Here is a 20,230-nt window from a genome sequence, read left to right as displayed (position 1 = left end):
ACGTGAGATAAACAATTCGTCGCCCTGTCCTCACAGCCAGCGCGATGAGGTCGATTTAGCTTCGTACTCGCGGTTTTGTTACGTAAATTTGTGTTATTTCTCAAATTGTCTTCCTTTATTATTTGTGTATTTCGGGTAATTTTTAGTTCAATATTCATATTTGAGTGTTTCCGTGCCTGTAGTAAAGTGATTAGTGATTGATTTGTCGGGAATTTCCTGACTCTGCTGAGTGCTATAATCCGTGGAAAATTTGTGACCTGACAAGCTCAGTTTTGACTAAACCAGAGATTTTGCAAATGATTTCATCCCCAGGATAATATCAAGTAAGAAACAATCTTTCATCTCTAGTCTAAGTAATCATCTGATGCTCTTGTAAATGGGTTTTTGCAATTGGTAGCTGGATATCGCTCTAACAGACATAACATCCGCTCGTATCCAATGCCATTGTTTTGTTTTTTAACCATTTATGAGCAACAAGTTTCCAAGCACAAACAGTTTATGCAGGTAGCTTCATATCTGAAACACTGTCATACTCACTAAAAGACCAAACGATTCAATGCTCTAGATTTGGGGTTCTATTACTGCCAAGTACCTGTAGCTTGACCTTGTATCTTTTTAATCTTATCACCAATGTTGCCATTTTGATGATAGTAGTTTTGGACCCATTTTTCTGTCAAATAGTAATTTTCTGTGAAGATTCAACTGAAGAATCGCTGGCTCAGAAGCCGGATCACCACTGACGGTATGGCCATTTCAAAATTTTGCTGTGAGCCAAGATTTTTGTGAGAAACATTCATCGAACTATTAACCAGCAACAGGTGCCTTCTCCTGTACAAGGAACTTAAGTACTTAACCCTGTTGTCAGTCAAAAATTTGTAAATGAGATCAATCCGTTTACTCAAAGCGATGAACGTCATATATCATCAACTCTATAACATGTCTGAATTTACCGTCAAGGCAATTACCCAGGTGTAGCAATTCACCGAGGCACTGAGAAGGGGGCAAAGGTGGTTCTTTTTTTTTCAAGTAACCATTTCTCTGGTGAAATTTGATGAATATTAGGTTGAACCTGCTTTGAAGGAATGTATCATTTTTCCGATGGAGGCCCCATGGACTCCCTTGGTATCCATTTTTCGCTGCTGGAACCATCACAGGGGTGGTAAATAGTCTAAACAGGGTATGTTCCCAAGAACAGAGTGCCAAAGCAGACTAGAGAATCAGCTTCTTATGACAACTGTCATTGACACTACGATCTAGTAACTAGTCCTGATTAGTTGTTGCACAGTTTATACAAGGTGTCCTAGAGCACCCATGCCAGGCTTGGCTGCTACCTAAGCAAGTTTGATGCAGCGAAAAAACGCCGTATAAAGATCCCAGGGTGTCGAGCATCAGGATTTAATCCCGATTTCATCAGGATTTGAGGAAAAATCAGATGTAAAATCAGGATGTGAGAAAAGTCGGCCGTCAGATTGGATTTTTTTATCGAGCTATTTTTAAGTCAAATTCGCCTTAGAACTTTATCCTTGAGCTCTGCTTTGAGATGCAAAAATTTTAACTTTTCTCTGAAAAAAATTAGGATTCGGAAAATTATGAAATCAGGATTTAGCAGTCAAAACTCAGGAAAAATCAGGGTTATACCGAAAATGGAAAAAAAAACTAGAAACCCTGGATCTAGACGTTGCCAGATTTCGTCTGACAAAATATTATTTTTGAGGAAAGTTAGGAATATACTTACTTACCTTTTTCCTCGAAATTTTCCGAACCATTCAATTGAATTAAGCAGAAAATTTAAGAAAAGAGCCTACAAATTTTCCCGGAAATTTGTTTTTAGTCGAAGGAAATTTATCAACGCTCGAGGGGTCATACGACGTTTTTACTTACTTAACGCTTCAGTGTTGATATCCGACCCGAGGTCAATGATATCAGTAATAACGCCTTGATGCTGTTCCACGGACATCCGTGTTGCGTATTACAAATTGAAGGCGCTGTGCTGGTCGTTCTAACCCATCTGCAGGCAATGCTCGCAGCCACACGCTGTCGCTGTCACACACCCCCCCCCCCCCCCCCCCCCCAAGGGTTTTCAGGGTAAATTAGCGCAGTGGCGTGGCGTGCTTTTTGCGAAAACCTTGCGTGTTCCCAAGATGTAATAAAATTTTGATCAGCGTGTTGTGTTGACCTTTTTGCGAAAACCTTCCACGTTGCCGAAAATTGTGAAAGTTCCCCGGAAAATTTTCTTTTTTTTTATCACGACTGATTGCTGGATCTTAATGTCAACTTTAGTCTTAATCTCCGAGTGACATGATGAAGAAATTATTGTGCCCCAGTAAAAAAAAAAAAAAAAAAAAAAAAAAAAAAAAAAAAAAAAATATATCAATTAAAGTTGTTTTATAACCGAACAACTTGAAAATATCAGCTTTTTTAGTAGTTAAAAATGTAGATGTTGCAATGTCGTACTGTCAGCTTAGTGTACACTATATCTGACTTTCGGAAGTTCGATATAGTGTAAAGTATATCTCTCCTTCAGACATAGTATACTACCTCCTCGAAATGTTCTGTTCGTGTGATTGAAATGATCCAAGAAAATTCGCAGTAATTGTCGAAAAATCTGTTGTTTACTTTTTTTAAGCGAATAAAATTAAAAACAAAACATGAGTGGAGATGTGCAACGTTGCAATCGGAGATAAACACGCTTTTTTTCGTGTAGCTATGGATATTTGACTTAATTTACGTAAGGCGTTCTTGAGATAACTATTCGACCATGGGTGATGCCCATATTGCCGCTTGACGGAATTGAAGGCACCTCACACTGGGACGATAATACGGCCACTCTACGCTGGCTGGCCCGGCGCGGTACTACACCGCTACCGAATTGGGACTACGCTTCTTGATTCTCAACTCGCAGGGGTGCAAAAAGTGCAAAAGTTTCACGGGATTTTTCCCCCACTCACTTCCGAAAAATGTACTCATTTCACCAAATTTTTCAAAGTACGGTCGCTCTCCACTCATGAAAGTTTTCACGAAACGTCTCCCGAATAGTCGGTCGGCACGATCGATAAATCTTCGGATTTTTTTTCCGAATTTTTTTTTTTCGGTGTCGTTCTGGACAAAAATGTCCTCATTCTTCAAAACTTGTTTGCCCCCTTGTTATAATGGCTCGTTTGACTGTGCGGCGCTTGGTTCCTTGCGACGGCACTGGTGGAGCGCTGAAAAGCGAATTTTTGCCGGCGGAAATTGCAGTTCCTAATTGCCAATGGAGATGTTGCATGTGTGAGGAATTGCGATTTGACTATCGATTCTTATGTGAAAGTTCGCGAGAAAACGATATTGCCACTGGTTTTCCCTGAAATCAACTCCCAAACTCAAAAAAAGCTCTCAAAGTTGAGGGCGTAATGGAGGGCATATCTCACGCTATCCTGAGAGTCCACCTCTATATCAAGACAAACTCTCCATGCAAAGATAGCGAGCAAATACATTGGCAGGGCTGCCACTTTATTTGGAGACTCTAAAACTGAAAACACGGCTACCCTGCTAATGTATTTGCTCCCTATCTTTGCATGGAGAGTTCGTCTTTATGTAGAGATGGACTCTCAGGATAGCGTTGGATATCCCCTCCATTTTGGCCTCAACTTGAGAGCTCTTTTTGAGCTTGGGAGTTGATTTCAGAGAAAATCAGTGGGACCATCGTGTTTCTCGCCAACTTTTACTTAAGTATCAGTAGTCAAATCGCAAATTCCTCACACATGCAACATCTCCATTGTCGTTCAATTAATCCTAGGTTTTTTGTTAAGGAAATCCTGCGTCATCCTTGGCTGTTTTTCAAAGGATCTATTTGTATGCGGTGGTTTCGCGGTCATGGGGTCAACGATCAAGGGAAAGAGGGTGTACTCCGGCCGGCGAGTGCGTAAAAAACCCTCCCTGGCGGGATTATTGGCGTTTGTCTACGTCACCAAGATCGGGATTGGGATCGGGGGATGACGTAAGTCGGCGCACCACGAAGTCGAACACGTGCAGCGGGGCCGCTCCGACGCACAGTGGATCGAGTCAATTGGAGAGGTCGGACATGAAATTTTTGACTCAAACTGCAAATTTTGACGTTTTTTTTCCGTCATATTTTAAATGTTTAGGGGTGCTTCGAGAAGAAAATTTCACGAGAAAACCAATGGAACCACTTTTAAACCTCAAAGTTTTGTATAAATGGAGTTAAAAGCTTTTAAAGTTTCCAAATTATGTCCGACCTCTCCTATTGACTCGATCCACTGTGCGACGCAGCGAGCGATGACGATGCGCCTGCCGCCCGTCGACGCCACCACTTGCAAATCTCCCGTCCCAACAAAAACCACATCTAAACTTTCAAGCGTTACCAAATTTCCTTTGATGAAACAAGAATTTCATGGCAATATTTTCCTTCCTATTTCTCCAGGGTGTCTACAAGTCCGGAAAGTCCGGAAATTGTGCTGATTTTTTAAGGGCGGTCCAGAAGCACTGAAAAAGTGCAAAAATTCCGCAAAAAGGTCCGGATTTTTTTAATTTTGTTGTCATTTTTGTCGCATTTTAAAATACCTTGAATTTTTATAATTTCGTCAAATGGAGGTACTGAAAAAGTACGGCATTTTTCTGTTGGAGGAGGTACTTACTGAATTTCTGGAGAATGTACTGAAAAAGAACTGTAAAAGTACTTATTTTTGACCAGCCTGTTTTAGTAGACACCCTGTTCTCAGAGTATCACGTTCCCAATTTTGCCTAATGAAGTTCTTGAACATTTCAAGGAAAAATATTCATGACTCGTCGAAAATAAATATTCTATTATCCGAGAAAATTTGGTAACTCTCGAATGTTCATACTCACTGCGTTTTTGCCGAGCACGGTAAAAATCCAATTCAATTGGACGTATTTCTATCAAACAGACCTATGTGGAGGTGAGAAATATGGGGTATGCTCGTTAGTTCTCTGGCCATAAGAGTGAATGAGAATATTAAAGCGCCAGTGACGTCAGCGGCAATGAAAAAGCCTCCGCGTCACGTCGTCGTCTTCGTCGGGGGGCATTAACTCATGAGCCCTGTCCACAACGCTCTCTTGCCATGCCCGCGGCTCATGAGTTCCGCACTCAGTTGCACATAGGTCTCTTTGATAGAATGCAATATCCCGCTTTGCCAATTCTTCAAAAGGAACCACGCCCACTTTTACATTGCTTCTTATGCAGATTTCTAGAGCACACCCCATATTTCTCACCTCCACATAGGTCTGTTTGGTAGAAATACGTCCAATTCAGAGCCGAGCCGAGAATTATTAGTGGAGATGCCACCTCCAAGAGAGATCTGAGGGAACTCCCCATTCCTGGGGGGGGGGGGGGGGGGGGGGCTATATGTTACGGGCCTCCTCTAATAAAGTTCGAAAAGGAGGGGTATCTTCTAGGGCCCACCCTAGATGAATATTCTCAACCCTACTAGTTTTTGCTCATTGAAGGTCTAAATCTTACGGAATGCATCACGATTTCCGGCCTCTTCAGTTCTAATACTAATCGGTCCAAACTTGAGTCCAAAGGCCGATTTAGGCGAATAATGCGGATTTTGCGGTTGAATGCCACAAAATCCGCATTTTTCGCCAAAATTGGCCCTAAGACTCAAGTTTGGACCGACCAGTACTAGAACTGAAGAGACCGGAAATCATGATGCGTTTCATAAAATTTAGACCTTCAATGAGCAAAAAATCGTAGATTTGAGAATATTCCTCCCGACTGATCATTGAAACTGATAGATAAAGCGATAGATATAGAAGACATAGGGGGCATGGAGCGACCATATTGGTTTAAATGGGTGATTCCTTTAGACAAAGGGAGAAAATAATGGACTAACTATCGGATCTCTCGTGGGTTGCTATTAGTTAGTCTATTACCTACCTCGTTTGTCCAGTGCGACCACCCGCTTCCACCAATCAGATCTCTCCATATCTCTTTGGTCTTCTTTGTCTATAACTTTGTCTATCAATTTCAATAATCGGCCTCCAGGTTGGGTCCCAAAACGGTCCATGTTGATACCCTTCCTTTAAGAGCAATTTTGAACTGTTTTCACTCACAGAAAAGTGTAGAATTTCAAGGGTAACCGAATCATAAACACCGAGGGTGGACTTGCCCGGTGGGCTGAAGGCAATCACTCCTAAACTTTGGCAGAACGTCTATTAGTTTGGAAACATCTTTGATATTTTGGAGACTGTTCAGAAGAACTGAAAAAGTACGGACATTCTGCAAAAGGGTCCGGAATTTCTCGCTTCATGCCGCGCGTGTTTTTAAAATAGTCCGGAAAGTATGCAAACCCTTTTTATCTTTATATCATTACCGAGCCTCACATTTCCTGACCACGTCATTTTTGTCGCAATACGTGCGGAAATTTTAAGGTTCTACATTTTTGAAAGATCGTCGCATGAAGGTACTGAAAAGGTACTATCAAAGTTCCGACTTTTCGCTAGCCAGCTTCAGGAGCCAACCTGCCAACTTGGTCTGATGTCGATGTCTCATAGTGAGACTCTTGGGAACGTCTGGGGGCCCCATCATAGTGGGGCCGATAAGTGGAAAATATCATAACAATCGTGCACTTCTGGAAGAAAGCATGAAAATTTCAGGGATTCATCTCTACCCTATAGACATTCGATTTAGACATAGACCCCAAAAATCTGAGCCCCCTGGGGGGGCAGGGGGGCCCCCAAATTTTGAATTTTGAATAACTACTGAACGGCTAATGTTAGCGTAATTTTTCTTTAACAGGACGATGGGAAATTTTATTAGGAACAAAAATGATTCTTATGAATTTTTCTGTGGGATCGATATTTAAGGCTCCAGACGGGAAAAACCATCGGGGGACGGGGAGCCGGCCGTTCTGATGCAGATCCGCGCGCTACGCTGCCTGCCCGGGACGCGCGCCGCGGCGCAGTACGGTGTTACCGACGACACAGCCGCTTGTATTGGTTTAATCTCAACGATGCGTGGTTTTAAAAATATTATGAATTTACCGTAATGCCTAAATACTTTGCCTTAGTAATATAAGCCCCACTTTTTATTAGTAATATATGAAAACAAGCAAAAGGCGAAATACTCCAATGTGAGAGCGCCGAGTCAATGGGAGGGGTCGGTTATCGCGCATCACGCGTCTTGTTTTCTCTGAATACAGAGCTTTTCCGACCTCAGTACAGAGTAAATTACCTCTTCCTCACGTAAGATTTGCAAAAAATTACATTTTTTCAAGATATTAGAGCGACATAACAAGTTTTAATACGATTTTGACCCACTTTTTCATAACTATTGGAAATGGCGGATCCTTGATAACTTATTTTTAGGTAGCTTATTTTTCATGTTACTTTCGGCGAATGGAACCATGAGCTGCTTACGTAAGCAAGAATTTCGAAAAAGTTGATGCAAAGGCATTACTTGAGGAGTGTGGAGAGGGTGGGGGGGGGGGCTTCACAGTCCCTTCGCCACTAAGGTTACCAGATTTCCCTCACTTTCCTCTAATATCGTTTTTCGTCCATGTTAAATGGTTTCTCGCAATTGCATAGGTACTGATACATACGGAACATTCCGACAATGTTCTTTTCTCCTCTTTTCCCTCCAACCAGTCAATAGAAGTTTTTATTTTCATGAACTCCCCACTCTTTCAGTCATTCAACAAATATGCATTTTTCAAAAAATAGAAAAAATATATTAAATGAATTAAAAAAAGAAGATATCTGAATACTATCGCTTCTTTTTATCGAGTCACCCTTGAAGATATTATTGGTACTTACCACGAGACATAAAAAATAGAATGAGCAGTACAAAAAATCCATGTATGTTATCTTTTATTTTGTTCTTTGGAGTTTGGAGTGGAGTTGGTAACATTTGTATTGAAAAAAATATTAATATGGGAGGAAATTTATTTATCATGCAGGTTCTGATCCTTTAAAGAACCTCTGAGAAGGACCAGTACCTCAGGAAGAAATTTATTGCATTTCTTTTTTTTCAACCCGCAAATCTCGTACTGATTTTTGATTTGTATGGAGCTCATGGAAGAGTTATAGGTAAGTAAGATGGAGACAATTGTCAAGAAACGGGACTTGCAAAATATGCAATGCACAAAACGTACACCTCAAACTTTATCGTAAAGTATAGCACTGATCGAATTAGCTTTAGAGATTATCAAAAGGTCAATTTCTGGTCAAAATATCAACAAATCAGTCAAAATCAATAATCAGTAATCAGTTGCAAAATTACCGAGATTACGGGATATCGTATGATGCGCGATTTAATTGATGACATAAGAGCAGGATAGGTTCCCAGTAGGCGCGACTTCCTATCACTCAAATGGACCGTCTTTACAGATTAGCGGATATTGGCGGCTAATTATTACTTAATAATATTCTTTGTACTGTACAAGAAACAGTCCAACAAAGGTTTTATAGGGGTCTTTTATCCGTATCAAGCTTTCTCAAGATTCTTTTGACGTTTTTTTGGAGCAAGTTTTGAAGGTGGTTTTGGTCCTCTTAAAAAAATGCCTAAACGTAGCAATGATGTACCAAAATGTTCCTTAAAGATAGGAGAATAAGCATGTTTATGTATGCTCATTTTTTACAAAATTAGGTTCCCTGTCTTCAAAGTCTGGCTGGAAGCCGTCTCCCAGGAACTTTAGGGTATGTAAACATATTTAGATACCATTCTGGTGGCGCAGCACCGAGAAAAAGAAAAAAAAACACTTTAAAATCATTTTTCAGGTCATCGTGGTATAAAAATAAGATTTGTGATTTTTAGCCCCCTTCGCGAGACAACTGTGCGTCAGATTTTATTCCATTCAACTGATGTCTGATACAGTTATTTCGGATGCTTTAATAAAACTTGACAAACCCATACAACAAAACAGTCCGGAACTCCAGCACTTAACCCCATTCTCCATCTGTTGCCGTGCGCTTTGCTTGTATACCTATATTACCTGCAAAAGTTAAGCCCTATTTTAAGGTATTTAGGCATTACGGTAAATTCATAATATTTTTAAAACCACGCATCGTTGAGATTAAACCAATACAAGCGGCTGTGTCGTCGGTAACACCGTACTGCGCCGCGGCGCGCGTCCCGGGCAGGCAGCGTAGCGCGCGGGAGTAGAATCAAATAAGTTTTGCTCTACCATGTCTCCCAACTTTTTAGCCCTTCAAAATGGAAAAATCTGACCTTTTTTTTTTTAAATTTGTTCAAAATTTTACGCTTAATCAGGTCCCAACATCGTTTTAGGCAGTTTTTGCCATTTAATATCAGAATTTTGGCCGTAAACAGCTGAAATGTCCTGTACCGTAGCCTGTCTGCGACTCAAGTGCGCAACTTTAACGCTTCATAACCATCATCTTGCATCTAAATACTTCCACTTCTGGTGTAAATTCACACTCAACTTGTACCTAACTTATTATTTTCAGTTATATTCATCCAAATAAGTGAAAATATTGACCGTCTTTGCGTCAAGCAGCCTTGTCTGCGGAATTCGCGTCCTGTACCGTAGCCCCCTTTTTTCAGCATCATTTCGTCCGTTAGAGTGCAGCACTTATGAACTTTGTTTACTTTTTTTGCGTTATCGTGACTATCACACGCTGATGTCGAGCAGAGGAAAAAAAACCGCAATGAAACAGTAAATTTTGACAGTTTTTTATGAGTTTCTAGGTTTAACGACCATCTAGGATGTCCTTACCGTATACCTACCTATTTAATGCATAAATCACTTCAAACTCTCGAATTTTGGTATTTTTTGATACGTTCTGATATCTTAACCTCAAATCCAGAATTTCAACCACATGCGTGAATATGCCCGAGCACCGTTGCCAATAATCACACGATTTGTCCGCACCGTAGCCGTCCGTACCGTAGCCCGTAGCCGTCCGGTACCGTAGCCCGTAGCTGACGCGCGATGCGGCCGGGTCTACGGTAAGTACGGACAAAATGCGAAAGTCATCCAAAAATCGGTGCGCTGTTTGATAGATCATCCCACTTTACTTTATTTTATCTATCACCAAAATTTGGAATTTAAAAAAAAGAGAGACGTATTTTTTTTTAGTACGACGCGACTTAGAAGAAGGAGGCTTTTTTTATGATTGCATAAGGATCGCCATCTTTTTATTTTTTTCATTTTTTCTTTTAGAACTTTGAGTCCCCTTTTTCATCTGAAGTTCATAGCAATTTATTCGTTTTATATTTATTCGTTAATATCTAACTTATTTTTTTCTTATTGTCCGTTAAATATTTATTTAAGGTGATTTGTGACCACATTTTCGATAAATTTACCTTTTTGTTTTCTTTCTTATTTTGTAAAAGTGCATCTAAAACGTTCTAACGTTGTCAAGCTTGTTTTAAGAACTCAGCTTCTAAGATTTGTCCCTAATTATTTAATGCGTTTACTTTAAAATAAAAGCAGTTCATTATTTTTGAAAAACTGATTTACTTACTCTTTTTACCTTTATTGCCTGTAATTATTTATAAAAGTGGCACTTATAAGCTATGCTATAACTTAGCAGTTTATTCCCCAATGAATTTCAGTTCTAAAATAATTAGGCCCTTGCATACAGTAATATTTACGAATGCCTCTTCGTCCTTACCGTAGCCCGTTTGTCCGTACCGTAACGTTATTGTCCTGTACCGTAGACCAGTAAAAAATTGTACAATTTGTAGCTTTAAAAAGAGCAAACCTGTAGAAATTCTTTAAAAAAGTTGTCTACCACATCTTCTAAGTTAGTTCTAAAGAAATTAATTAAAACTAAGCGTTTAATTACATTTCCTGGCTTTTTTAGGAGAAAAATGATGGCGCAAAATTCTAGAAATCGGACTTTAGAGCAATCTGGGGGCTAAATTTTGAAAGTAAAAACTTTGAAGGATATTTTGTTTTATTCTTCTACAAGAATATAGCTCTATGAGTGCAAAAAAACTTAAAACGGTATTATTATCGCACGTATTGATAGGAAAACAAGCCTGTTTAGTTGGTCTACGGTACGGACAAAAAATTTAACTTCCAGTGATAAAAGAGGCCAAAAAAAAATTTCTGTTGAAAACGAAGATTGACCACTATTAAAATCGACTTTCCAAGAGTATGAGGACTTCAGAAAACATGCTGAAGTTTTAAAATAACTAAAGTCACTTTTTTAAAAAACGATGGCTCCAAGAGCAAAACTTATTTGATTCTACTCGCGGATCTGCATCAGAACGGCCGGCTCCCCGTCCCCCGATGGTTTTTCCCGTCTGGAGCCTTAAATATCGATCCCACAGAAAAATTTATAAGAATCATTTTTGTTCCTAATAAAATTTCCCATCGTCCTGTTAAAGAAAAATTACGCTAACATTAGCCGTTCAGTAGTTATTCAAAATTCAAAATTTGGAGGCCCCCCTGCCCCCCCCAGGGGGCTCAGATTTTTGGGGTCTATGTCTAAATCGAATGTCTATAGGGTAGAGATGAATCCCTGAAATTTTCATGCTTTCTTCCAGAAGTGCACGATTGTTACGCTTATCGGCCCCACTATCAGACATTTTTGCCTCTAAGGGCCCTTTTATACCTTTTCATTATGAGGGCGGCCTCTAATTATTTTTTTAAAATCTGCCCCTCTTATGGACAAGTTGCAGATGAGTTAAATCCGATACTTCCTAATTGAATGTCTCATAACAGAAAAGGACTAGGGGACAAGTGGTATCAACCGGAGAGGGGGGGAGGGGGTGATTCCCTTCGATTCCTTCCTTTGTTCCACCCATACATCCAGTCGATTTCGTGCCGCGAAACATCGTACGTTAATTCAAACATATTTTCAATGAGCAATGCGAATCATAAATAAAATAAAATAAATTAAAAGAGCCATAACCTTGCCAAGGCCTCTTTAGCTGCCATGCAAGTTTTGTTACTTAATTAAGTATTATTTGCAAGGTTATAGGTCTTTAAATTTATTTGATTTTATCGTACGTTAACATTATTAAAGTGGTTCTTCTCCAGTGAGCGAAAATTCGAGAAGGTGAGGCCTTTTAATGACCCCTAGAAGTGAAGTCTCTAAGGTATTCCCTGCTCTGAGACTTTCGAGGAAAATCCCCTTTGCTGAAGTCGGTCAGCATCTACAATAAATATTCGATTATCCGGCGATTTAGGGCGGAAGTCCGCTCCGGCTGTATGTATGAATACAAATAAACACGCACTCACCGCTGACCACCTTATCTCCGGAACCGCTGATCCTAGAGGTTTTAATTTTCCGGCCCTAATGGAGTTTGATGTTTATACGACAGCCGAGACATTTCATTCCTGTAGGTGTAGAACCCGCGGAAAAATCGGGATTGCAAAGGGTAGTCTCTTGTTCGATGAATGAGTGTGAGTGACAATGCAAGTGAGACAGAAGATTTTTCGAGATAATTCATATCGTGTCTTTTACTTGGCCACAGTGCGTGGAGATTCAAAAAGTCCGCTGCGGACGAATCCCGGTCAATTCTTACGCATCTCTTTATGCCAGCATAATGCCAAACAAACACTGAATTCAATAAATGAAAAAAAAAAAAAAAAAGAAATGTCCCCGGTAATGCCATTTTTTATTTTGACTAATCAATGTGTGTTTCTCGCCTGGACAGAGCGAAAGTGACCAAGCTACTACGAGCAACTATTCGTGCTCTCAAGCCGCCCATATTGCCATCACGTATTGAAGGCGAACTTGACAGAATGAGAGACACGCAGCGAGGCGAGTGTTCCTTGCCGGGACGGATCGAAAGGGACAGAGCTACTGCGAGCAACTATTCTTGCTCTCGAGCCGATCATATTGCCATCACGGTTATTGAAGGCGAACTTGACAGAATGAGAGACACGCAGCGAGGCGAGTAATTAGTATGTCTTCCTTGCCGGGACGGATCGAAAGTTAAAGAGCTACTGCGAGCTAATATTCGCACCCCCAAGCCGCTTATATTGCTGTCCAAAAACCTCCCTTAAATGTTAAATTTTAGTAAATTGACGAATACTTATTTCTTAAGTGCTCACCTACTACCGTTCAGAGTAAAAATATGATGTATTTTGTCTAATATTTATTCAAATTCCAGTTCACCAGCAATGGAGGAAACAGCCAGCTCCTCCAACACAAAAGTGTCTAACGATTCAGCTTACTCAACCTGCTCCAACAGTCAGTCTCGAAGAAGGTATTTTGTCTTTTAATAATTGAACTTGAATTCTCAGTGAAGCTTTTATTCTTCATGAAAGAAACGCATGAATCTCATCGGTAGAGAGTTATTTACCTTTAGTCTTAATTTCAAATACTCTCATGCCTATAAATACTTGTGAAAGGTGCCTCCACCCTCATTGAAGTCTTTCAATGACTAGTCACAAAAACAAAAAAATATTTTAATTGTCAGCTTCCTGTACATGGCTTCATCAGGTTTGCTGTAAGTGTGGAGTCAGAGCTTAATTGGACATGAAATGCTTTTTCATCCTGCCTTTAAAGAAATTAGCACCAAGTTTCGGGTCTGTTAGCAAATTTTGTCTATGATTGTGAGGGAGAATAAATTAAGAGGCAAATTTTATATGGATCTAGGCTTTTGTGAACATTTTTCATGTAAGACTCTTCAATAAGGAAAGGGGCTTCAGTCCACAAAACACCCAAAATTGGGTCATCAAAATTAGCTCAGAAGAACATTTGAACAAACATTTTGAGGTCAAAAATGCCAAATCGAACCGGAGTTTTTTTTTTTTTATTTTGAACCTCGTAGTTTTGAAAACGTGGTTTCAAGGAAACGCTGTCAGGAATTTCGATCTATTATGTTGAGGACATGGAATTTGCCGGATTATTCTTTACGTCCTCTGTCGGCACGTAGATGAAGTTAACTGCTCGCAAATTATTCCTTAAGGCACTAAGGGGGTATTTCCTAGAGGGAGTTTGCCATCAAACTCCTAGGTTTGGATTTTTCAATCCAACTATGCGAAAATTTCTCCATTAAAAATTCCCCACCCGTGGACTCGGAGATCCTTGTTACCGTGGCTAGTCACATATCAGGAACGATCTATTTATTTTTTTTTTTTTAGAAATGCTGATTTCTTGCTTTGATTCAATTTTTTGTGATATTTTCAGTGGAAGCTCCAAGTCGCACTCACATCACAGTACCACTTCCAGCACGAGCAGTGGCTACGGAGGGCATCCATCAAGCTCCACCTTAGGAAGTGGGTAAGTTCTTCAGTACCTGATTCAATTTATTTCGTATTTTTGGTTTTTTTTTAGCCCTCAGCTCCAACGAGTCCTCAGAAGAGGGCTCACCAAAATTTGAAGCGAATTGATTTATTGAATAAAGATCAAAATATTCTCGTACCTACGAGGTGTGTTCAATTAGAAACTATTTTTGGAGTTGGAAAAGGCACGATCCTTTCTCAAAAAAAACCTAGGTAATCAAGCAAGGCTAATTAGGTAGTTATACAAATTATAAACTTGAAATGGTGACCAACTTTTTCTTCAGCCTTCAGTGTTTAAAGTTCTTAAAACATTTTTGAAAATCGGATGGATGTTCCTTGAAAAATTGTCTGGCTCTAACATCAGCTCTGATCTCTTTTCATGCTGAAAAATCGTTATTTTTCTGACCTCACAATCAAACTTCCGAAAGATAACTCCATGATTTTTGGACCCTAGGAGCAATGACCAGCTGTTTCCAGAACCAGCAAAAAAGAGCAAGGTGAAGGATCATAAAAAGAAGAAAATAAAATCAAGCAACACCACTTCGAGCTCAACTGTTCCAACCCCACCCACATCTACTCCTACCATCAATGAGGCAACCAGTAGTGAGGAACTCTCTGCTTCAAGTCAAGTTAAAAGCACTCCGGTAAGTGAAATCCAATTTTTCTCACTCTTTTTCAGCCGTAATTCATAGTCAACTGGCACCAGTTGGTATTATTTGTGCTTCATCAATTGCCCCTTGTTTTCAAAAGCATATAATACATCCAGTGAATAAAAATACTATTTCAACTTGAATTAAGGTGTAGATAAATTTACCTTTGTGCAGAAATTTGAATAATATCATGAATAAGCCATTTTTTGTTTTCATGAAAATCTCATTATTACACTCTACAGATTAATACTTGGTAACCATTCCAACCATTAAAATATTCAAAAAGTTTGCCAATGCAAAATGCAATTACCTATTAAGCCCTTATTTTTAATATGTCATTTTAGAGAGTAGAATTTTTGTCAAAGGTTGATCAAATCATTTTAATTTTTTTAGATTTTTATTTATGATTTGTTGAGTTGAATTTCTAATAACTTCATGGAATTATCAATTTGATCGGTGCATTGGTTGTATCAAGGACATAATTGGTTTTAAATGCTTCATATCCTTGCAGTAAAAAGGATTTTGCGAATCTTAAATTTTACACTCAAACCAAACCTTTGAAAAGGTTTCTGAACCTCAAGCCGAACCTCTTGTCCTCCATGAAAGCTTTTCTTTGGCAAAAACTGTTGAAAATTTGAATAAAATTTGTCAAAACAGCTTTCTCATTCGATAAGTCAGGTGTAATCATAGTAGGATCTTCTTTCATATTGATGGCATGATTAAAGAGCAATATTTCAAGACTGGAAAAAATTCTGAAAATTAAAATACATTACTTTCCTAAAGATTTTTAATGTATTTGCTGTAGCCAAATACATCAGATATGACTGAAAATTATAGAAAAAATGGAAAATCACAGCGATGAAAACAAGCGAGTGGCCGGTAAAGGGCAAAACTTGCTTGTATTTTGTCTTGCTGTGGTCTGTTCTGTTCCATCTTGTTTGCGAATGTCCGCAGGTAGCCGCCGAACTTGCAGAAAAATCCGCGGCTACCCTCAAGTGTCTGCAAAAAACTGGAAAAACACGCGAGGTTGTTCAAGACCGCAGAAAATTAGGATCACACGTAAGTATTAGCGCAATTGGCTAAATTCTGCAAAAAACTGGAAGAATCTGCAAAACCATTATTGATTTGTGTGGAATTTTTGGAAAATCTCCGGAAAAACTGAGTTCTTACGTTAAATCACAATCGCACATAATCATCTGCCAAACCACAAAATTTTGCCAAGGAAAGCAAAAATAAACTGTAAGCATCTGCTAAAAATTGCAGATACCTCCCAAACCACGCACTAAGTCCGACATCTCGAACTGGAATTTTACAATTGAACCAAAGCCAAACCAGCGGTCCAGTTGAAACCTTTAGATGGCTCAAGCAGCCCTGGCATTGAGGATCTGACTGAATCAATATAATTTTTTTTTACAGCCGGACTCTGTGCTAAGTTCCATAATTAACAATGGAGCTACACCCTCGGCTGAGAACGAATCATTGCAAATGGCAGCACTGTCTCAAACGTTGCTATGTTTCAAGAAGATGAAAAATAAAGAACTTCACCCTCCAGATTTGCAAACGAGCAATATAGATGAAGAGCAGTTCATCCGAAGCAACCAGAAAAATGATGAATCTTTCAAAAGCTATGTTGAAACAAGCGTGAAAGAAAAGGTAATTGTTTTAAGTATTCCTCCATAATTCACAGGGATGAAGATTATTTTCCTGAAAATGGAATCTCTTTAATATTTTGCCTCTAGAATCTTCCCCTGCACCATCCTAGGATTCCATATTTGAAGTCTCCAGGTCAAATATTTGTCCCCTTTCACCATCTGTTTGTATCTCACTGCTTATGCTGTAGGAGTCGTAGATATTTTAATGACTGTTCAATGTGTATTTAAACGCTAAATAGCTTTTAAAATTTTGGCCTCTGTGAGATGGTGAAAACTCTGAAACGTATGGATGCAAATACATAATGGGTCAAATTTAACATTGCTCTTTCAGTGTTGTAAATGAGTCAATTTGTGACAGCAGACAATTTTTGATCTTTTGAGTTCTGAAAGACGCATCGCTCATCATTGTCGAATTTCTTTCTGGCTAACTTTCAAATTGCAAAGTAAAAAAAAAACAAACCTTCAAAACCTGATCAATAAAAACTGTAAATAATTATCATTTTGAAGAGGGAAAAATAATGACAAATATTTTGGGTACCTAGGTTACATTTCTATAAGCAGAACTAAGTTTAATTGTCGGAAGGTGTTTTTTATTAGTCTTAGTACCTCTTGTTTACACGATATGTATCAATGATGAAAGTTGCTTTTTCTAACAACAGCATTTTCTATGCCTAACTGTCAGGAGTTCTGTGTTGTGGTTTCAATGCATGATGGAATAGTTCTCTACACATCGTCTGGATTAACAGATGTCTTGGGATTTCACAAAGATATGTGGCTGGGGCGTTCTTTCACTGACTTTGTGCATCCCAAGGACCGAATAGCATTCGTTAGTCATGTTACTTCAGGTGTTACAAAACCGTTCCTGGATAATCAGTTCAGTGCAGGTATGGTACCTGATCATCTTCAGCTCTCTCTTTCACAATACTTTTTATGAAGTCTGGGTCCAATAGCTTGCTGCAGAAGACCAGGCACGCCTCGTTTTCTCACTCTAGCAGACTGTTGGGGAGTCGGGATATTGGTTGCTTTGAATGCATTTTATTCTACCCTGTAAGGCCAAAAAAGAACAAAGCACACTTTATATCATTGACAGGAATAAGAATGTGAGTCTACAAAAATTCAATATTTAATTATTAAAACAAGAGCACAGATTAGTGTCATTTGAACATTTTGTGTCTAAAGAAGCCCTAAAATGCCAAATCAGGCTGAAGGTAGGTGATTCGAAATTTCCGGCTCAAAAATGTAGTTTTGAGGGAAAGCCATTTACAATTCTAATCTGCTGTGTTTGAGGCACAATTTTAGAGGGAAGAAACTCAACCGAGCTCAATTTTCCTTCAATGAGATGTAATGTTTTGAGCAAGTCCAGTCACAAGCTTCCAAGCAGAAAATCAGTAGACCACGCTGTGCTGATGATGGGACCAAATACCTAGTCCTGAAACGCATCTGTATTCGCCTTCCCGTCTGGTTTCCACTTTTGTCGCACCAAATAGCATATTTCCTTGAGGGAAAATTGTGTCGAAATGACTTTTCCTCTCTGTAATGAAAATTACAGTTCAGTACTGAATTTTACATTCACATTAGCAAAATCATCAAAACTCTTGTGTAAGGCCCTCTACCCTACAAACAGTAAAATTCAATGAAAACTATTGAAAAAGTAAAAATTTGAACCATTACGAAGATTGATACCATTGTTGAAAATGGCACACCTTACTTGAATGTCTTGAAAGTCAAGATAAAAAAGAATAAAGTTCTAAAATCGAAGATCGCAATTTAACCTTTTTTTCAGATGCCTCCTCTTCAAGCAAACACAATGCAAAAAATTCTACCTTCTACTGCCATTTACGTTGCTATCGCGGTCTGAAATCATCAGGTTTCAACATAATTGACAGGGACGTAAAATACATCGCTTGCCAATTCACTCTTAGTTTTAAGGAAATCGTTGCCAACTCGGAATCGAGCTGTTTCTTGAATTCTCCCCATGGAATTTTTTCTGTGATAAATGTACAACCTGTTTTCTCTGCATACACTAGTAAGTTATTTTTGTCTCTTTGCTTTTCTAATCCTCCATAAAGTTTAAAGTTGCGACTTCTTTGGTTTGTTTTTGATCTACTACACCCTCTGCTCCATCAATTTACTTGGGATTGGTTTTAACTGAAAGCTCTTGATCTGTAAGAATCTCAACAGTCTTCGGTACTTAGATTTTTATGATGGACGTTGCAAAATGTCTAGACTGTGGCGCTGAACAAACATTTTCTCCTCGTTTTTTCTTAGAAACTGTTTTAACCTCATGAGAAAAAGATCGTATTCCTCACTAGTTTTCCAAGAATTACAATGTTCTATCTCTGTTTGCTAAAACAAAATGAATTTTATTCTTTTCTTAGGGGGGGGGGGGATTTACGAAAAATTACTGCTCCACCAAATATTTTTAATAGAATTGTAAAAAACCTAACAATTAGGCTAAAACAAATTGTTATGATCTTTAAATTAGATTTTGACTTTACAATTTATTTCAAACGCCCTCTGCACATGGCACTGATAGAACTTTTTACTTTTCACCAATACCGTTATCAACTTGTGCCAACCTGTCTTATTCTATATTTTAGGTAGTAATGAAGTCATCAACTCTCCAAAATTCATGACGAGGCATTCGGCGAATGGTGTCTTTTGTCATGTAGACTCTCTCGTTGTTTCCTATTTAGGCTATCTACCTCAGGACATGATGAATCACTCAATTTTCAATTTCTACTGTTCAGAGGATCTACCCATGCTAAGAGATGTATACAAGGAAGGTAAAATAAAAAAATAAATAATCTAGAACTTCTGACGTTAATCTTTTAAATACAAAGTTTCTTCTCTTTATGAGCATAGTGAAGAGGGCTTTTGTAGAGCTTTTAGCCATAGAGCTTTTAGTCTCTTTCTGATTATGCATCTCATTGTTATTAAATCTCAAGTATGACAACAAACTGGTGTGTCTTGTCCACAATAGTAAACCCAGAAACAATAAGGTCATCCTTAAACAGAGAGCCACATATCATAAAGTTATTGTCATACCAAGTGAGAAATTATTGATCCGTAAATCACCTATGTCTACCAGACACTACTTTGCAAAATTTCACTGATGAAGTGTCATTAATTCATGCTCCTACAAAATCGGCCGTATCATTTCACTCTGTCACCTTTAAAATCCGAAAAATTTCATCAATTTTTTTCTCATGCTCTTTTTGAAATTATGAAACTTCGCTGATGCAATTGTTTCAGGTTGTTAAAATTTGCTCTAAAATAACTGAATGACCTGTTGTGCACAATTTTCATGCGAACTAATACTCCTTTCCCAGGAGTGGATTGAATACAGGCCTCAAATGTACATTTTAGAATCTATTAGCATTGCAAATTTTCCTCCTCATATTTGTCCCATTACCACCAGATAGTAGGTATTTTTTTGATGATAGAATTGAAACTCAGACTGTGGTCTGTTTGGTCAATTCCATGATTATTTTTTTTTATTTCAGTGATGAGCGAACAGGGGCATCTTGTTGCAAGCAAACCTTACAAATTTAAATGCCAAAATGGGAGCTTTGCTGTCATTGAAACCGAGTGGTCAACATTCATCAATCCGTGGACTAAAAATTTAGAATTTGTCATTGGACAACACAAAGTGATCCAAGTAAGAACGTTTGTCTTTCTTATTGAATTAGCAACTTTCTACGAACATTTTTTCTGTTATAATATATCATTACCAAGACCTTGCTTTTCAGTGGTTCAA

At 38.7% G+C, this 20,230-nt stretch overlaps 1 protein-coding gene across 2 annotated transcripts in view; it reads left to right on the top strand.

Moving 5' to 3' along the window:
- Positions 1-20,230, top strand: part of per (period circadian regulator) — a 41,405-nt gene continuing 21,175 nt past the window's right edge. Inside the window, exons 1-10 of one of the 2 annotated variants that reach the window (XM_019054685.2) lie at positions 1-323; positions 13,052-13,147; positions 14,074-14,166; positions 14,623-14,812; positions 15,773-15,877; positions 16,235-16,471; positions 17,153-17,354; positions 18,254-18,496; positions 19,071-19,256; positions 19,977-20,131. In XM_019054685.2, coding sequence (XP_018910230.2) covers positions 13,062-13,147; positions 14,074-14,166; positions 14,623-14,812; positions 15,773-15,877; positions 16,235-16,471; positions 17,153-17,354; positions 18,254-18,496; positions 19,071-19,256; positions 19,977-20,131 — 1,497 coding nt within the window. In that variant the 5' untranslated portion in view covers positions 1-323; positions 13,052-13,061. The remainder of the gene's footprint in view (positions 324-13,051; positions 13,148-14,073; positions 14,167-14,622; positions 14,813-15,772; positions 15,878-16,234; positions 16,472-17,152; positions 17,355-18,253; positions 18,497-19,070; positions 19,257-19,976; positions 20,132-20,230) is intronic. The other variant, XM_019054690.2, reaches the window with a different exon arrangement.

This window comes from Bemisia tabaci, chromosome 1 (genome assembly GCF_918797505.1).
Source record: "Bemisia tabaci chromosome 1, PGI_BMITA_v3".
Lineage (NCBI taxonomy): Eukaryota > Metazoa > Arthropoda > Insecta > Hemiptera > Aleyrodidae > Bemisia > Bemisia tabaci.
This window is presented reverse-complemented; position numbering and strand designations above follow the sequence as displayed.